This window comes from Cheilinus undulatus, linkage group 9 (genome assembly GCF_018320785.1).
Source record: "Cheilinus undulatus linkage group 9, ASM1832078v1, whole genome shotgun sequence".
In the NCBI taxonomy this organism is placed as follows: domain Eukaryota; kingdom Metazoa; phylum Chordata; class Actinopteri; order Labriformes; family Labridae; genus Cheilinus; species Cheilinus undulatus.
The window spans coordinates 17,261,661-17,281,492 of NC_054873.1; the positions used below are offsets into that span (position 1 = coordinate 17,261,661).

Here is a 19,832-nt window from a genome sequence, read left to right on the forward strand (position 1 = left end):
TAGCAAATAAACACAACTGACTTTGAAAACCACAATGAAATAATTTAAAGAAAAGAACACAGCTTCTCCTCCAAGGACAGCTTAGCCACTGTTTTGTGCCGCTGTGGCACCTGAATAAACTTCTTTGAGCTGAACATATTAGAGCATTCTGGCATTAGATGATTTGCTTGCTCAGGTCATCACACTCAAGTGCACACTGCAACACTGTCACTCAATTTTCCCCAAACAAAGTCAGAGTATTTTGTCCACCTTTGCACAACAGATACTTGATGTACTGTTTTAACTAGAAAAGAAACTGCAAACCCAAGCATCTCGTGTGAGATTGCCTTTGTCATTTGTATTGTTTCTTTAGAACTGTCAAGATTAATCGCCTTAATCAGGATTAACTATGATCCACAATTAGTGCAATAAAATGTTTTAATCACCACTGATCGCATGTTTTATTGTCCCTATTAACACACTCCCTGCAGCCACACTGATGTAAAATAGTCCACCACTGCTCCTTAATGTCTCATTTCACTTAAAAAAAAAAAAAAACCTCAGACAGCTCAGTGGACAAGCTAACATTTATCTGCACCTTGTGTTATGAAACATTTACCTTTTTACTGTCCCCTATTTCTTTATCAATCTATAAAAAGTTAATTTTTCCATGGTTAAGCTCATGCCATAATCTTATATCTACCTATTAGAGAACAATTTTAAATACAAAACAGGAGAATTTTAAAATACCAATGCCAAGTTTTTTCTGCTCAAAGTGGCATCCATCATTGGTAAAGGGGTAGCATTTGCTTCTGATTTTAGTGTCTTTTTTGTGCCACAACAGGAAATCGTTACCTCTGATTAGAAGTTTTGCTCTAAAGCCAAAACTGTCTTAGAGCAGAGAGGCAAGATTCTGAGGTAAGATTGTCTAAAGCTTTATCTACTGGATTTGAGGCCTTTCAAAAACACCCAAATCCAAATGATTACTTCACTTCAAAAGGTATTTCTAATATTTTGTGAGCAAAATAAGAAGAAAGAAAGCAACCAGCACCCTTTTGGGAAAACTTAAGCCCAAGCAGAAGTTTTGCTAACATGCAACAGCTCAAAGGTGGAACAAATACATGATTGCTGAGCTCATATTTTGGATTTTATTGTTATTAATTCTGCCAATTGTTTTGTTTTGTTTTTCTTCTATGAATCTCAATGGTGTAAATGAGATTGTCTTGCCTAAAGGTAGGGCTGACCGATTTAGAAAAATAATCTAATGCGATTTTTTTCCCCTATATTTTGACTGATTTAATATTCAATTATTTTTAAGTTCCTCATCTTCTGTATTACTTAACTACTAATAAATCACTCTAATTATAACAAACACAACAATTAGTACACTGCTTTAAGGCTGAATAATTCTGAAAAAAATATCTTACAGCAAATTTATTGAAGGAAATTACTGTTTTTTAGATGCACATATACAAAAACAAGGAAAGTACAATTTTTTTGCAAATTTTTCTCAAAAAAAATTTCACTTGAATGTTTAAATGATGTAAAGAGTATAACCTCTTTGCCTGAAAATATTAAACTGGTATTTCGATTCATTTAGGTCAAAGAAATATTGCACCTTCTGCAATATGAAAATTACAGCTGGACATATTGTGATTTAATCTAAATTTTGATTAATTGCACAGCCCTACTTAAAGACAAATCAGAAATTGTCATCAGAAAGTAAGACAAAAAAAGCTTCTTTTCTAACAACTGCAATCTTACTTGTGTAACAGGGTAAAGTCTGCATCTCTGGTTAATTCTAGTATTTAAAAACGCATTAACTTTTAGATATGTAACCTGAAAACCAAGTAAGCTCAAGGCTTGTTCTACCTTTGAGCAGCGAAAGATATCTGAAATAACCATCGAAAATAACTGAATTGCATGGTGTTTATCCCTGTACATAACCAGTAGAGTCTACACACAGAGTGGAGAACAGCAGAGCACACACCTGAGACATACATCAAAGACAGGCGTGGTGGGGCAGAGTGTCCCATCTGGCCTCCATTGCAACAGTGAACTCAGATAAAAGCTGTCTCCTCCCTGTCCATAAGAGACTCATTAACTTAAGACACTGAGCCCCCATTTGCCTCTTTTCTTCCCACCAAGCCCCCCTCTCTGTATCCTGCTGGGCTCCAGCAGGACTGACAGTCCCAGTGCAGACTGTCAGTAGCACTCAATTGTCACATCCAGTCAGACACTGTGAGCAGACGATGCCACGCCGAGGTGAGCAGACAACTTAACCCCGTAAACTACAAATGAGTGTGGATTGACTTTATTTACTAAACCAGAGAAATGCACGGTTGATTCAAAAAAATAGTACATTTTTATTCTGACTTTACAAACTCAGAGGGCGGATATGAAAGCATTAGAAACAATATTTGAAATCAGGCCAGTGCTATTACAACGCTGCCTCGACGGATACACACAGAGCAGCTATGACGTTAACAACAATCTTCCCATGAGATGAAACAGCTTCATGGAAAAAAATCTCATGCACAGTCAAGCACATCAACTTATTAATCACGGGACACACCAATTATTGTGAGGTGCACACAAGCATCATCTTTATTTCCATCCCCCTGTAGAAGAGCACTTTGATTTCACAGAAACAAGAAATGTCCTTCTTTTACATCTTCAGTAAACACTGATCAGGACACACACAGCTCACTTTGTAAACAGTAAAAAGAGACAATACGGGAGGTGTGGGGGAAAACATTAACTCAGAACAACATCAGGCAGTCATGTTGATAAAGCTGGTGGCCTTGTCCCATTAAGTACTTCTTTACTCTTCTGAAACACTGTGGGAATTAAAAAAAAGTGGGTCAACTTTTGGTAAAGAAATAGTTAAAATAAAATGTTAATGCCCTTTCAGTCACTAAAATGAGTGCAAACTGAATCCTTGGTTACATTAACAAAAACAATTTCAATAAAAAAGGCACACATGATCATAAATCTGATACATCAAATTTTTAATCAAAACGTATTAGATAATATATGATAACGTACAGAACCTGACTTTATAATCAGATACCCACTGATATTAAAGCGAGATTTGAACGGTTCAGCCTCTTTATCCTTAAATAATACAACTGCTCTACATTCTGATGAATCAGACATGTATGATAACCGACTGGGTTACATACATTGGAGTGTCTCTAAGGGAGGGAGGTGGGTCACAGCCCAGGTATGCTCCATTGATGAAGCAGTACTGCAGTAGAGCCCTGAAACATGGATCCTAAAAAACATATCAACATATTTAATAGGCTGCCTCTATGGCATAGCTCTGTTAATAAAACACATTTAGAGATAAAACTGAGTCTTCCATTACTTACCCTGATGAGTATGTGGGGGTTTCCAATGATTATGAGCAGTGCTTTGGGACGAGTAATAGCCACGTTGAAGCGTTTGGGGTTGGCCAGAAAGCCGAGTGCACTCTGCAAATCATCACTCTGTACCGATTCATTCGAGCGCACCTATATCAGAAGAGAATCAGAATAACTCAAGAATCACTCCTCAGTTCATGACATCTGTGTGCTGCACATAAGCTGCAGAACAAGTTGTACTAATGGAACTAGATGAATGATGTAAACAGTGGTTCCCAAGTGTTCCCCTACTTGCATCTACAGTAAGAAGAGCTATGCCCCCCCCAGGACCTAGGTCGAAAAGTAGAAAATCCAATCCCTGTTTTCAGTTTGGTTTCTTGCAAATATTTGCCTTTGATATGATTTTAAAAACTTAGCATTTTTTAGTTTCTTATGTTACATTTTAAGACTTTTTTAGACTTGGAGATGTTGAGTTTTTCAAGTAAATTTACAACTTTTTAAACTGTAAAACTCTGAGTTTGTTTTCTTGTAAATACACAACTTTAAAATCTAAAAAAATGTCAATGTAATGAAGCATATTCATTACCTGAATAAAGGTTTTCCTCTCCTGGAGCACTAACCTGACTTGCATTACAGCATGACAGCCAGTCTACCTGACGTATGCAGCAGGTCCAGTCGGTACTCCAAGATTGATTGACACATGTACCGACAAATCAGGAGTGAGCTTTAACATGCAGTACATAAGTTGCGTTTTTTTCTACTGGTTACAATGACAATGACTGATATATATACGGACAGATGCAGAGAAAATGTTGCAGGCATGGTGTATGTTGCAATGTTTTAGTATTTCTCTATTTCCATTGGCCCAAAACAGGACAGTAGTTATTTAAAAATGGGACATATTGGTGTTTTATTGATTTTTGTTACAGGGGACATAAAGCCTGAAAACAGCTCCCAGGGATGCACGGTCACACTTCTCTACAGGGTGTCAAATCACACAATGCTAAATCAACAAACAAAACAAAAATCAAAAACCTATACAACATGAAAAAGTTACGATTTGTGTTCGCAAAATGAAGAACCTGTTTAACTAGCAGCCTGCAAGCAGGGAATGAGACAAGTGACTTGCATGGAAAGTAATTTAAAACTGACTGCATCAAATATTACAAATTTCTGAGTTTTTACATAAAAAATGTGTTTTAAGGGTCCAACACATTCTTCAACAATAAAAATGATTTACTTCTGTGTCTAATCTTTAAGGAGATAAAAAAAACTCCACTAACCACTTTAATAAAAGTTAGTTCAAACTGTTTTGTGTTAAAGAACAATTTTTAAATCTCTGTCACTTAAAAGTTGATAAATTCTATGGATCATCACACACACTTTCCAGTGCAGAACAAACACAAATGATCCCACAGCCAATATTGGGAAATCATGTCTTTAAGTGGCCTTCTCTTCTCTTCTCGCCAGTAATTTATGTAGTATATAAAGTCTACACATGAATAAAAAATTCAAAGGAAATGAAAAACACCCATCAGCTTTAGAACTTATTCAGGTATTGGCACACCTGTTGCATGCCTGGACTAAATCAGAAAACTGTATACTGGGGTTAAATGCATTGAAAACCAACAAAGCTCTTGGGCAAAGAAATTAATGCTTGTGTTTGCTACTTCAACAATTGAAATTCTTGCTGTCTACTTACTGTAGACATGATGATGACCAGGTACTCTTGTCCTTGGAACTCCTCTACAGAGCCAACTTTGATGTCAGACAGACCCACCTTACCCAGCAGCACTCGAATCTTCTCACACTGGAGAGAAATTTTAAAAAACAAGGACAATATTAATGAACAACATGCAACTTCCACCTTATCAGCTAAGAGTACTATTTCCCCCTGCTGTGCTAAGACTGAGATGAAGGAGATTACAAGAAATGCAATGCATTTCTTGTAATTTGTGCTTGCCATTGCTACATTCTTCATTAAAGTTATTAAAATGGCTTTTAAAGTACAGTTTCTGATTTTTCATTTTTAATCTTATAAGTATAGTTTGCTCCTGAGGTAAAAGGTGCCAACACGGCATCTGAGAGGTTCCCATGGGTTGCTTTTAGCCCACAAATCAAAAATGTCCTTTTATTGTCCAATGCTCTAAACTTTTTCTAGCATCCATAACAAAAGCCTGGATCCATAAGTGCTAGAACAGTTGTGGTCAACAATAATATCTGGATGCAGGCTGGTCTACCCTGGGTGCAATGTTGAAGGACAGCAGGGCATGCAATGAGAAGCTAGATAAATGCGCCCACCAACAGCTCAAACAGATTATTGGCCTTTCTAGTCTGAGTAACCACAGAGCTGGTGATCCAGACCAGTCCAGACTCCTGTACAAGGCTATTTGTAAAACTGGGACTCTAGCAGTAAGTCACAAAATAAACCATGCAGTCTTACCTGTTTCTTATAAGGTGCGATGATGCCAATGTCAGATGCATTCACCGGGTTGTAGAGCTTCTTGGCCAGCTGGCAGCAGTAGAGCATGACCTGAACAGCCTCCACTGGGTTAAACCATGATGGATTGTTACCCTCCCTCATTTCTGTACCCTAGGAGAGGAGAAAAATCAGTGAAACCGATAAGGGAGCTGAATTTTACAACAGCTTAGTCTAACATAAATATAATAACTGCTTTATCTGAGAGGGCATGCAAAAGAACATCCATATTTTAAAGAATTCCCCCTTAGCTCACTCACCCTGACTCCATGGAAGAGAAGTGGGAAATCTTTTTTGGGCAGAGCGTTCCACTGGCAGAGAGCATCAACTACAGCTCTGGAAGCTTTAACGACCAACTCGTCCTGATAGAAGAGCTTAGAGGGAAGTGTTAGCAAGGCCTCATGGGATCGGTAGTTGTATGTCAGCTTTGTCACCTGCAGTAGTAACAACAAAGCTGTTATTATCAGACACTGTGTATATTTACTTATTCAATGTAAACATAACATTTATCTAGCTGCTTACACTGATCACTAGCTACAACCAAATCCAGCAGCATTTGTCATACAGTCTGTGTACAAGTTGGATTGTCTCATACTATGCATGCAAAGTGCTTGTTTTTCAAAGAGCTGACTGATATTACTATATCCCATCAAATCCTTCTAGTAAACCAACCAGGTTAGGGTTGTATCCCCAGTTGTGTCTAGAGTACAGAGGGTTGGCCATCAGCCTCTCCAACAAAGACATCCCCAGGCCAAAGGTGGCAGCCAGTTTGGACTTTACCATTGGACCCAACTGACAGGGATCTCCAGCCAACACTATCTAAGCAGGTGAGAGGAAAAATGAAATCATTATTTGTGAATAAATAAACACCATATTTGTGAATTTGGCATACATATGGAAAATGCTCTCTCTTATTCTGCTTTGCACCACAAAATGACAACAAAGGTTGATCTGATTTATCTATAAGATTCATTGAGATGATGTACAGTATTATAGTGATGGCAACTAAAAAAATAACTGTTCCTCATGTGCATCAACACAGGTCCAAATTACAACTGATGCACAGCATGCCTGCAAGCAAGGCAGAAGAACTGCACAAAATTTTTAAGTGCAATGATTAATCTGTGAAGGAATCTGTGCTGACCTGCCCATCTCTCTCTGACACGAGACTCAGGGGAATCAGGGACTCAGGTTCTGTAGCCTGGCCAGCTTCATCCAGAAACACGTGAGTAAAATGTCCCACACTGAGAAATAAAATCAAAAACAAGTTAAATGTGTAGAAGAGAAGGACAAAAGTAGCCAATTCAAAATGCAAACATCTTTGCTGATACAGTCCAGGTCTTACTGCAGTCCTATGTTGTGGAACATGCCAGCACTAGAGCAGGTGCTGACTACAATCCTGTGAAACGAGGCTTGACGGATATCTTCTCCAGCCCTCGAATACTGTCTCAGCACCTCTGGGATGGCCTAATAACAAAAAAAAACTCATCAAAAAAGAATACACATCACAATGCTAATGCTCAGTCTGGTGGTAATGGCACGATGGTTGACATCTCACTGCACATATATGCATGCATGTTTTTCCTTTTGAAAATAAACTGTAAATCAAGTGCCTGACACTGCTATGCTGCTCAGTACCTCCTCCTGTCTACAGGATGCATTGACACGGGCCAAACTTGCTGCATGAAGGAATCCACTGTCATGTAGGCGGATGCAGATGAGGTCAGCAGCACTGTTAGACGGGGTGCACACCAGTATCCGGCTACTGGGCACAAAGTGGTAGACCTGGAGGAGGTGACACTTCATGAAGACACAAACTGGCAGCTGAAATGTTACTATGCTGAACAGATAAAGGTTATCAGTTTAGATGTTCTCAACACTTTTTCTTTTGCATGTGGCAAATTTTCCACTAGGCTATATTGGTCTGTCCTTTCTGAAGCATTTTGGCCTTCATATTTACTACTAAAATCTATTTTGATTGGGGAAATTTTGTTTACTTTTATATTTGTCAAAATGGACAGAATTGTATTCTAATAATGAATACAGTGTCTGATTTCGTGAATATGTACCTGCAGAATGGACTCTATGAGGGTGATAGTCTTTCCAGTGCCTGGAGGTCCAAACAGCACATACGGAGTGGGTCGACTCTCCCCTGCTAGGATCCTCTTCACCGCCTCTCTCTGAGGGGGATTCAGGACCGGGTTGAAGAAGTGTCCTTTGCTGGGAATAGGATTGGACAGCAGTTTGCCATCTGGAGGGAGTGAACATTTGACGCCATCAGTGTTGTCTGACATGTAGGGACAAATTCATACTAAAAACAAAATCTAATACCTGCACCTTTGGTCTGTGTGCTCTTTGATTTCATGTCAATAGAAATGATTGACACTTGTCCATTTTCCATGGCTGGAGCCTGATTAAAAAGACAGACACGTTAAACTGAAACACCAATAGTAATATGGATTTCACACATGGACAAAAACGTTGGTACCCTTGCGTTCAAGAAAGAAAAACCCTCACTGAAATAACTTGAAACTTACAAAAGTAATAATAAATAAAAGTTCACTGAAAATTAACTAATAAAAATCAGATTTCACTTTTGAATTGTAGTTCAACATCATCATTTTATACACAAACTAATGAAACTGGCATGGACAAAAATGATTGTACCCTTAGTTTAATACTTTGTAACGCAATCTTTTGAGGTAATCACTGCAATCAATTGATTTCTGTTAACTCCACATGAAACAGCTGCAGAAACTTAAATAACCTTTCATTGCAACACTGCAGCGCAACATCAGTATAATGCTGTAGATGGTCAATGTGTAAAAAACGCAGCATGCATACCTTTCAGCATCTTCTCTCTCCTACTTCATGAATTTCACACCTCTTATCATGTTAGACGCACTTTACATTATAGTAACAGTGAAAGTAAACACACTGTGCCACACAAATAATGGTCTGTGTAAAACACAGAATGTTGAGCGACACGGCGTGATGTTCATGCTTAAACCATGGGGATACGTGGAGATCGCCTGATTTAAACAAAGCCTCGAGGAATTTTTGTTATCAAGTGAGGAATCATTTAATCATTTAGGCCCTATTATCTGATTTTCTGTCTTTCACCTCGTCCTCTGTCGTCTTGTTTTGTTCTGGCTCCTCGATCCACTCTCCTGTCCACTGAGGTGGCTGGACAGTCACGCTGGAAGGGAAGAGGACTGCACAACAATTAAGAGCTTAATAAACTACCTTAAAATTGAACCATGCATCTCCTTAGAGGCAATTTAAAATACTGTGACAAAAATTAGCCTTTTTGTAACACAATTAAGTGCGTTTGTCTCAACATCCCCACAGCTATAAAGAAAAAGAATGTAAATTTTAATTGTGAAAGTGATGTACAGCAACTAAACAAGAAGCCAACTTTGGGCATGCTCAATGTGATATTAAATTCCTCTCTGTTTCAACAAGTATTCCTTCTCTGACAGGAGAAACCACAAAAACAACAGGAAAAGAGCAAACAGCTCCATCTAGAGCTAATGTTTTAATATAGCCACTGTGTGTCCTCTCATGAAAGGCTGTTTCAGATAAGATGCAATACTTTTCTCTTAAAAAAAGAGGCCCAAGTATGACAGACAGCCTGAAAGGAATAGTCTCTAGATAAAACAATCTCTTTTTTTGGACATTTCTAAACACAGTTGAATTTCACTGTGGGACAAAGGTTTTTTTTATGACTTGGGATTTCCATTTCACAAGTTTAGCAAAACATGTTCCCTTTTTCTGAAAGTTATTGTGATATCTTGCACTGTAACTCCAAAAAAGCTAAATATAATGGGTGTGACCAAGGGTAAGGTTGATCTTAAAATGAAAATCTGACTTCTTTGTCATGATTAAACTGTTTAAAATGCCAGGAAGCACACCAAAAAAAAAATCCAACTTACTTTCCCCAAACTGCTTAGTCTGCTCAAGTGCGTTGTGGCATCGTCGCGCAGTCAATCTGGCAAAAAAAGCAAGTTGAAAGAGCTCATAATACAAAAATAAAGCATAATTTCCGGATGAAACAATAAAACGTTAATTTATTTTCCAACCTGTTATAAGAGAATTCAACATCAAGTGGCTCGCCAAGGTAGCTGCGATGAAAGTCAGAGTTTACCCTCAAACTAACATCCTCCTCGTTGATCTGCGTGTCAAACCAGGATGGCGAATTAAACTTGAACTTAAAAACCATTTATGTTGATAAAGAAGAACTTAACAGGGGGTTAAAAAATCATCATACCTCTGTGACATAACTAACATACTCCATTACCAAACCGTCACCGCGTGGTTTCTTCAACACAATCCTGTCACCTGCAGAGTAATATCTTTATGTGTAAAACAATATCAGATCTTTTATGCTATTCAGCAACTATATGAGTAGAACAGCTTAAGACTTCCTCACCAATGAAGAGGCTGGGTCTGCCTTCTGCCAAACCAAGAACTTCTAAGTGCAGGTAGACTGCTCCTTTCCTGAGAAGAGCCCCATTGATCGTGAATTCTTTCAGTTCCCTCTCCAAGTGCAGCTCTTCCAGCCAGAGGAGAGTTGAGAAACGTGATTGCATGTTGGATGATGACAGTGCCTGAACCAACAGATACAGCAAGGGAAGACAAATGTGATATTTAAGTTGATCCCTAAAGGAAGAGCCTATTTTGTTTTCCATTCTTCCCCACACACACGACAGAAAAGTATACTCCCTGCTACCTTGTAACAGAGTTTAAAAAGAAAATCTGTCATTGGATTTAACACTTTAAGACCTTTTTAAAGCCACTATTCATACATTTTAAGACCTATCGCATCTTCAGTTTCTCACAAATTACATTTGACAGTTGCATATACGATTTGTGCTGATAGTCAAGAATGTGACAAAAGAAAAGAAAATGCCAGTAGTATGTTTTATTGTTGTATAGTAACTGAGCTTTATTGGGCCCTTCTGGGATTAGACTAAAGGAACCAGGTGGCATTAGAAAACTGAATGAAAGCACTTATTCTTAAATTAAGGGGCCAAACAGACGTCATCCTAAAATCTAGGAGCATCTACATTAACAAGCGCTGCCTTAAAAAAGCCTATAATAAGACATTAAGAAAGAAAAGCAAAGTATCATACCCAGGATACCTTCAATCATTAATTCTGATTTTAAAATACAGATGTGTTGGTGATCATTGTACTGTTACAGCTCATCACAATAACTAGGTTTTATCCATTTCAGTAATTTATCTCATAATTCTAGGAAGAATTTGGATAAGATCTGGCAACGTTTTTAAAAAATGTTCTTGTGATTAATTATGAATACAGACAACGAAAGCAGAAAATCTAGCCTATAATCTCTTTAAAAATATGAAATTAAGACCATAAAGTCTTGCTTTTAAGACTTTTTAAAGCCTTAACTTTGGCTGAATTGTTTTTGAATTGGTTTATCAACTTTGAACACCCTGTTTAAGTATCACACAACTCCTTGCTTGTTAAAAAGAGCTGCTGAGGGTCATAGACGCTGACTCAGACCACAGTGGATAGATTTCATTATTCTGAGTGTTTTAATGCATCATTTATATTGTGCAGGTGGCACTTCTTCAAGTCTTCACAATGCAGTAAGGTTGTCTAATACAAGCAGAGCTCCATCGTTGTCACACTTACTTCTCCAAGACAAGGCTGAACCACCAGCACATCACCCTGAGCCTCCACACAGTCTCTGAGAGCCTGGGGCACGGGATAGCTAGGTAGGAAGTTAGGCAGCCGCCGCTTTGTAAGCCTGCAAGCACATTATATGTTTTACTTTGATAGCATTCTAGAAGAAATCAGACATTCATACATATACTGATACAGCAGCAACAACAACTAGAAAAGCACTCAGAGAGCGGAGACCTCTGCCATTAGCCCTATCTCCCAATAGTGAAGAATCCTTTAAAACGTTCCTGGATCCAGACGGTGATCCGAATCACTACCAAAATGTAATTCGACGATTACTCCCTCCTGATGGGGTGGAGACACAGAGAGGCAAAGCATGGGCTTCACTACGTGTGGCAGTCATGGCAGAGGGTGAATATTCCTCTATTCCTCCCAGCAGTGTGAGTATTCTAGCTACAATTCACTGTCTTTCTCTCTGTTACGCTCCGACTCGTCTCCTCAACAGGCATGTGTCTTTCAAACTCTATAGCCTAAACTCCAAAAACTTTGAATAAGTTACTCATGTCGGCCATCTCCTGGTGTAAAGTGGTAACAGCACAGACCTCTGCCATTAGCCCTATCTCCCAATAGTACAGAATCCTTTAAAAAATTCCTGGATCCAGACAGTGATCTGGATCACTCCCAAAATCTAATCATTTCCTTCCTTATGCCATTTCTGACATTTCCTGAAAATTTCATGGAAATCTGTCCAAGACTTTTTGAGTTATGTTGCTAACAAACTAACAAACAAACAAACAAAAAAACAAACAAACCCACCCGATCACATAACCTCCTTGGTAGAGGTAATAAAGCCCTAGGCATCAAATATAAGCTAATTAATTTTTTTAGTTAAACTCCAAGTTGACAATCTCTTAATGTAACAATGACAGTACTCAGTCTATTCTCTCACAACAACATTAATTTTCAGTTAATTTTTGGTAATTTATATATAACATTGGTCATTAAAATAATGGAGACTGCACCATTTTATCTTACTGGAATGCAAGTCAATTCCAAATAAGTGTGACATACATAATTCATTTAGTGCTAAAAAAGGCTGTTTCAGGGCTATAACATTTCTGCAGATAAAAGTTAATTAAGCTGGAACATAAACAGGCACATAGTGATATTAACACTTAGATTACAGTTTAAGTTTGTGAATTAATCCTTTTCTCAAAATTGTGTTTTATCTTAAAGTGGCTAGTAAATTAGGCATGATACTGTATGCTCCCTCCAGACATACAGTAGTAAAACTCATTCCAATCCCTCTGTAAGTAATGCCACAAATAAGCATAAATAAGTGTACTGAGTATTCAAAAATGTCAAAACAGATGTAATACAAGTAAGCAGTTCATTCAAGCTTAGCGTCCTTCCTCACACAGCAATAGAGGATCTTTCTATACCTTGGAGGGATTTTTGGAGCAGATACAGTGATCACATGAGCAGGTACTGCTGAGACTGGGTTGGCGTCAGTGCGACTGTAAGGCTCAGAGGGCTGCAGTAGGTTCGCCTCTTCAGTGCTCACTGTGACCTCCAGGCGCCTCCCGATGGTGAAAGAGGAGAAGTGCAGCAAAAGCAGCTCAGCACAGCTTCCCAGGATCCTAAGAAAGTTCCCATATGAAATAAGTAAAAGACATCAAGCTAACTTGACACTCCAATTAAATGATCAGTTATTGTCTATATGGCATTGTTATATAGCAGGATAGCTGGTTCAGGCTTCAATGAATGCAAAAAACAAGTTTTCACATTCATCTTTTTTGTCCATCACCTCTCCCAAAAGTGCTATTTTATGATGGTGATTTAAACTTACCTTGCTTGGCAGGCCACTGTGATAGCCAGCCTATCTCCTGGTGCAATATCCACTTCTCTTTCTTCTCTCCTTACACCTGAAGAATGGTTAGTGTTCTTCACCAGCTCACCATTTTCTCTGTCATCCTCTCTTAGGTTACTGATATGATTTTCTGAAGATTCAGAGCAGTCTTCTTGTGGAGGTTGTTGTGTGTGCTTCTTTGGTTTGGGGCCGTTGACAGGAATAAGCATGAACTGTTCTTTTGAATCCCAGCCAGCAAAGTCACAGCACTTCAGCTTGTGAGTATCCATACCTTTATTTCTACAAAAAGTGACATATTAAAAGTATGTACCACATCATATTATGACACTGCAGCAAAATGGAAATGGTGTTCTATGGTAATCTCATTTTCTTATAATTGACAGATTTTTAGCGAGAGTTAAATGAAAGATTTCTTTGATAGGGACAACTTAGTATCCATAGAATGTTATTATGATAAAAGAGGGGCTTTACACATGTACTTTAAATTGGCTTATACTTGGAATTTGCAACTTATTTTCTACTGAGATCACTCACTGTATCCACAGCACCAGAGTGAGTTCCTCCCCAATCATTGCATTTCCAAACTGGCCAAAGTCCGATACTTCAAGCCCACCTTTGTTTTCCAAAATGCTCTGCAGTTTAGCCTCCGTGAGAGGAGAAGGAGAAACATTTGGACTGCAACAAAAACAAACAAAAAACAAACATCAACAGGCTAATTAATATGACCCAAATCTAAATTTTAGCAAATACTATGCAGAAAATGCTATGGAGTGTACAAAGTTAGACCTTTCACCAAGTCATTATTCAGCAAAAACGAGAGATACTGAGACTTCAAAGTCTCAGCTTCTGGCATTGCAAAATTATCATTTGCAGTCTGTCTTTGATATACATAACAGAAAACTGAACAGCACAATTTCAGACTTTTAAAGAAATCTTAAGTCATCACCTCTGACCCTCCAGGTATATTTTTAAATTTAATTAGCCAAACAATTCAAGAAAAAAAAAAAACAGGAAAAAGCCATAGTGCTCAACCCATGGCTGCCCCAAGAGCAGATATAGTACTACTTAAAAAACTTAGTTCCAATCACAGTGGTCTGTACCTCTGCTGGCAGGGTGCCATGCACAGAGCCCTCCAACTATAGAAGGACTGACTGCTCTCCACCATCACCAGGTTGACCAGGTGCCCCTGCAAAGGCTTATAGTTGGCAGGAAGCAACAGCGAGTCCAGGCAGAAGAACACAGTGTCGTCCACCACTCCATTGTTGCCATGCACGCTGGTCACATGCACCTAAAGAGAAATGGGAAATCAGCAGACAGGAGAGGAAAGAAAAGAGAAAATAAATAATGCTGAAGCACTATTTTAGAGACAAAAGAGACAGTGAGAGTCCTTTTTTCATATCTGCAGATGCAAACACAATCTTTCAGTTATGTTTTTACCTGGTCAAGGCGGCAGTAGCGCAAGGGAGCCACAGAATGAGCCTGGGTGGTCCACTGAGTTGGGTTGATAAAATATTTAGCTTGAACCCAGTCTCCCTTCATTGGCTCATAACCTTTTAAAAGTAAGAAAAATAGGTAACAATTCGCAGCTTTCACAAATGCAAAAATGAGTCTCAACCCGAGAGCCTGTCAAATTTTGGTTTGGGTGTTACTTTGTTTAATTTGCAACCAAACATAAACTGTAAAAAATATGTGCATGTAAATCAGTCTCAAAGTTAAAGCTTACTAAAAAATGAGCTGGCCTATAATTTAGCATTTAGAGTACAGTGACTATCATTACCTTCCCAAAGACTGCAGCGTGTGAAGTATGTGGTCTGGTTTATGTAGCCGCCATGCCCATCGAATGACGTGACTGTGCCAATGAGAGGCCGCAGCTGCATACTGTCACTTTCTAAGGAGGATTTCCCTCCATCCTCCCAAGCATCAGCACTCTTCTCCACCTAGATGACAGAATTAAGTTGTGCAAAATGTTCATCATGATGAAGCCATTTACTTTGTAGTACTGCATCAACAAGACTGAAAACTACTCTGGTATAACAAGCTTAATCCATACATAACACAGCATCCTTCTGATTTACACACATTTTAGTGGAGAAGACGGCAAAGCAGAAAGATCAGCGGTTGGATTTTTGATGTATGCTGAATAGGGATGTGACGAGATCTCAAGAGACTAAAACGTCCAAGTATAAAATGTCTCCCCAGATTGGCAGGCTGGACTGCTTCATCTGCAGCTAGTCTATGAAGTAGTCCAGCTGAAGTTGAAAGCACTTTGTACTTGCTTCTGACACCTTAAAATCGTTTGTAAGGCTGTCAGTAAAGTAAGAGAACGCAGCTGATTCTCCCTCGCCTTTCTGAATCACAATTGACATTCCCTTCTGTGTGTGCGCTCACTCGAGCCGCACATAACCATCGGACTTGGAAAAATGAATCATCTGTGAAATAAATCAGCTGTTGCTAGATACCTTTGCATAGTTACAGTGACAAGAATATAGTGCTTAACTGGTGCATATTTGCACATAGAGATGGCTTGCAAAGTGATGATGTGCATTACTTGCTTAACTTCGCCTCCTCTCCTGATGCTTGCTTTAACCTTTACCTGTTCATCTCAACCCAACTGTCACTCATCAGCTGTTGGCTGCATATAGCATCAACCAGAAACTTGTTGTTAGTAACGTAACAGCCTGTTAAACACTGCAGCAGTAAACTTAATAGAACAAACTCTCCCACAGGGCACTTTACTTTATTTCCATCCCATATGAAGAATGCAAAAAGTGGAGGTGCTCTAGGAACTACACGGTGCCAGATCCACCCGGCCTGTTTGATGGCCACGTCTGGCCCATGTATTTGAAACACAAGTTTTGTGCATCACTGTGTGATGCACAAAACAGAGATATAGTCGCTAGACATGAGCCTGAGTCATGACTAGACAAGAGAAACTATATGTAAGCGGTGATATTTAGTAAATGGTTAAAACTTTCCAAATCTACCTGGAATCACTACATTTTATGTGTGTCCTTTGAATTAAAGAAAAATTCTGTAGCATATTGATGTGAAATGTTTGCACCACATATGAGACACTCACCCTTTGTGCTTTCCATCCCCCTTGGTCCCCATTTCTTACTGCTATACAGTTCACCAGGTCCCCTTCTTTCAAGGGTACCCCACCCAACACCTCTCTGCTTGTGAAGTAGATTGCATCGTCTATCAATCCATAGTCCAAGCACAGCTGGGTCACCACACTGCCCCGCAGGTGGCGAATGTCCTCCATACCTGGTCAGAAAGAGATAAAAAACAACCAATGCATCAGTTCTTTGCCACTGTAGTGTTTGTGGTACTGGCAATATTGATAGGTTTAGCTAATAAGGGTAAGCTTTTACAAGCATTAATTGTCAAAGTTTTGAACTTACCTGTTTCACCAGTGAAAATGCCTTCTCCATCTCCACCCACAGTCCTCCACAATGGAGAAACCAGCTTTGACAGCACGCATCGCACGGTATTGAGCATATCTGTAAGATTATAGCTGAAGTAACCAGCTAATCCCACCAAGAAAACAGAGCACAGTGGTTTTTAGCATAATGTCCAACAGCAGCCCACCGCTACTCACCTGCACCGACTGGGTTAGCTAGGAAACGGGCAGAGCAACAGCACAGTAACAGCGTTGTTGATTTTTTAGCTAACGTCGCAATTGCATTGTGTGCAACTTTAACCTACAGCAACATTAAAAAGAGGGAGAGGGACCAGGCGTACAAGTTAACGCCAAATATTTCTGTCACGCCCAGGACAAATATAAGACAACGGTTAACCAGTGCAATTTTAGCAAACCTGGAGCTATCTTAAACTGAGGTCAAATCAATTTGGCGAAACAATTTACACATTTAAAGCTAGTGTTTGCAACAATTTTTAACTACACTGGTAAATGTGAAGATAACGGTGAGTAAAATGACTACTTTAAAATTTCAACTTACCCTTCCCGACAAAAACAGTACACGACCCCACTTCACGTGCTGGTGTTGAAACCAGCGACCAGTCAACTTGTCCAGTTTGGAAATAGGTGTAGTGGTCGAATTGGGGACCTGGCAGAAAAATGGCGCGTATCCGGTTTAAAGGAGTCAGCATGCCTATGGTCAGTAGTAGCGGAAATGTTGTGAGATTATTGGTGACCCTTTCAAGTTGTTCCCTTTCTTCTTCTTCTGTGGAGTTATGTGAAGTTGGTCATCAGAGGTGTTCTCTGCTTAATAAACGATCAAATCAGCGACATGAATTAACAATCAAAAACGCAATGGAAAGGGTAAAGGCCTTGGTCAATTGTGGAGGGGGGGTTGTCTTGTTCTATGGTATATCTTTCTTAAAATCTGGCCATGAAGTAAGCAAAGTCACTTGCTGTTCTAGTCCAAACGGTTAAACAGTGACTAAGAGCGCTCACAGACGGAGCAGAGACTCAGTGTGTGAGAAGAGAGTACCGGCACTTATTTTTGTCCACTTAAAGCACTGGTTACAGGTAATACTTGGTATATAGAGTGTACCAATTTTTTTTCTCCACACCTTAAAATGCTTAATTAATTATTAATTAATTACTTGTAGAGCATTTATCAGGGTCTATAATCTGGCTCACTCTCTTTTCCTTAGAAGACAGTCTGCCTGAGTGAGTTTATGAGTTGGTATTTAAAGGTCTATATGCTGGAGTGAGTTCATGGAAAAGATGTTGGAAAACAGATCCATTGATGCATTTAGTAAAATATAAATGTGGTATGTTGTACCTAAAATAAATACATTTGACTCATCTCTTTCTTCTTACAGGCTGTTCATGCTTTCCAAATAAAACTAGTTTATTTCTGCCTGCCACTGATATTTCTCTGTGTCTGAAGACAGTCTATACCAGGGGAACATAACCTTATTCTACCAAAGAGCCTTATTGTCTTAAAATACTTCAGCAAGAGCCACACACCAAAATGTAATGAATGTAAGAAAGATCCATACATCAGCTGATCCATAGTTAATATAAAATGAAACAGAGAATTGTTGGATTATCCTTTAATTAAATGGGATGTAATAGGCCACATAAAATGTCTATAGTGTTAGAGGAAAGGATATATTACTAATAAACAGCTTTTTTTTTTATTTATGCAGGTTCCACCTGGTCTAATGATGTGTTAAAATATTAGTTTGAGCTCTGAGATGCTTTTCAAAGAGCTGCTGAATTATGGTTGGCTATTTGGGAATTTATATCTCACATTGGGACATTTACTGTAATTCTGTGGCTATTTTTTTTTTGTTTTGTTTTGTTTTTTTTCAGTGTGGTCTTGTCCTTCTGTGGTTCCTGAACTCTTCCACTTTCTAATAATATCACAGTAGACTGTTGAATATCCAGCAAGGACGAAATTTCACAAACTGTCTGATTGCAAAAGTGGCATCCATCACAGTACCACGCTTGAACTCACTGAGCTCTTCAGAACGACCCATTCTGTATCACCAATGTTTGCAAATGGAGCCTGCATGGATAGGTGCTTGATTTTAAACATTGAAACACCTGAATTCCATTATTAATGGTTGCAGCAAAATACTTTTATCCATAAGCTGTATGACTGAACAAAGTGACAGGACAAAAACATGTTCAAAAAGAGCATGACTTTTTTGTTTTATTGTGTTTTTCTGTTATAACTTGCAAATTCTACTTCTATTCTAGAGATCTTGGGAAATCAACACATCATCATTGGAAAACCAGTTTTGCTACCCAGAAATAACAAGTTCAATCAGTCAATCACATCTATGATCTATGATATAAGTTAAAAGAAGAAAAGTGAGAAAGAGGTAGCATTCACTTCCTTTTTGTACACTATTTATTTAGTTAGTTGTATTTTACATCTTTTAAATTTTGTCATCTGCATAAACCAGGCCTTCATGTCAGTGATATTATCGGGGAAGGGAGGAATAGGGGGTGTCTGACTTTGTAAAATTAGACTGAAATACAATAAAATCCTCTTTTATAATCACCAACATAACCAAGCAGTTTTATATCAAACCACGTCAGCAGATCTGCCTCTTTTCTGTTGATTTTTAGTTCTTTTCAGGGATTATGACCCCCAGCCCCGATGCAGCATTACCTGTTGATGGAACAACAGGTGTTTAGTGACAGAAAGCTTCCTCCTGCTGGAGTCATTTTTATGAAACCCAAACTACAAACAAGATCGAGCGGTTAATATTGGACACCAAAATGACCTTTAAATTCAGCAGACTTATTTTTTTCATTTATTCTGATTAATAAAAGGGCACAGAAAGCAGAGCTAAGTGGAAACATCAGCCCTGATGATTTATATATTTTAATTGACATTTCAGATGTTTAATTTCTTTTTGTTGTGTGTTTATCTCACACAACAGAGATAAAACTGTAGGAGTGATCAGTGACTTACTCAGGGTGCCGCACCTCACAACAAACAGCTGATCCTCCACGGATCTAGACTCTGAAAACAGCTGAGGCAGTTTTCACGCTT

The 19,832-nt window shown here is 38.8% G+C and overlaps 1 protein-coding gene across 1 annotated transcript; it reads right to left on the bottom strand.

The window, feature by feature from the left end:
* Positions 1 to 2,340: 2,340 nt before the first annotated feature.
* On the bottom strand, positions 2,341 to 17,422 carry mov10l1 (Mov10 like RISC complex RNA helicase 1). Its single transcript, XM_041794538.1, has 28 exons — positions 17,310 to 17,422; positions 16,949 to 17,051; positions 16,752 to 16,850; positions 16,427 to 16,614; positions 15,125 to 15,284; positions 14,785 to 14,897; positions 14,448 to 14,635; positions 13,882 to 14,022; positions 13,327 to 13,626; positions 12,920 to 13,117; positions 11,487 to 11,601; positions 10,256 to 10,433; positions 10,094 to 10,164; positions 9,906 to 9,997; positions 9,759 to 9,814; positions 8,947 to 9,038; positions 8,155 to 8,233; positions 7,893 to 8,074; positions 7,462 to 7,608; positions 7,169 to 7,290; positions 6,968 to 7,067; positions 6,496 to 6,642; positions 6,084 to 6,257; positions 5,788 to 5,937; positions 5,047 to 5,154; positions 3,354 to 3,494; positions 3,165 to 3,256; positions 2,341 to 2,819 (listed from the first exon to the last, which is right to left on the bottom strand). Exons 3-28 carry the CDS (start codon positions 16,846 to 16,848, stop codon positions 2,804 to 2,806), a joined length of 3,447 nt encoding a protein of 1,148 aa, XP_041650472.1. The 5' UTR covers positions 16,849 to 16,850; positions 16,949 to 17,051; positions 17,310 to 17,422; the 3' UTR covers positions 2,341 to 2,803.
* Positions 17,423 to 19,832: the final 2,410 nt, after the last annotated feature.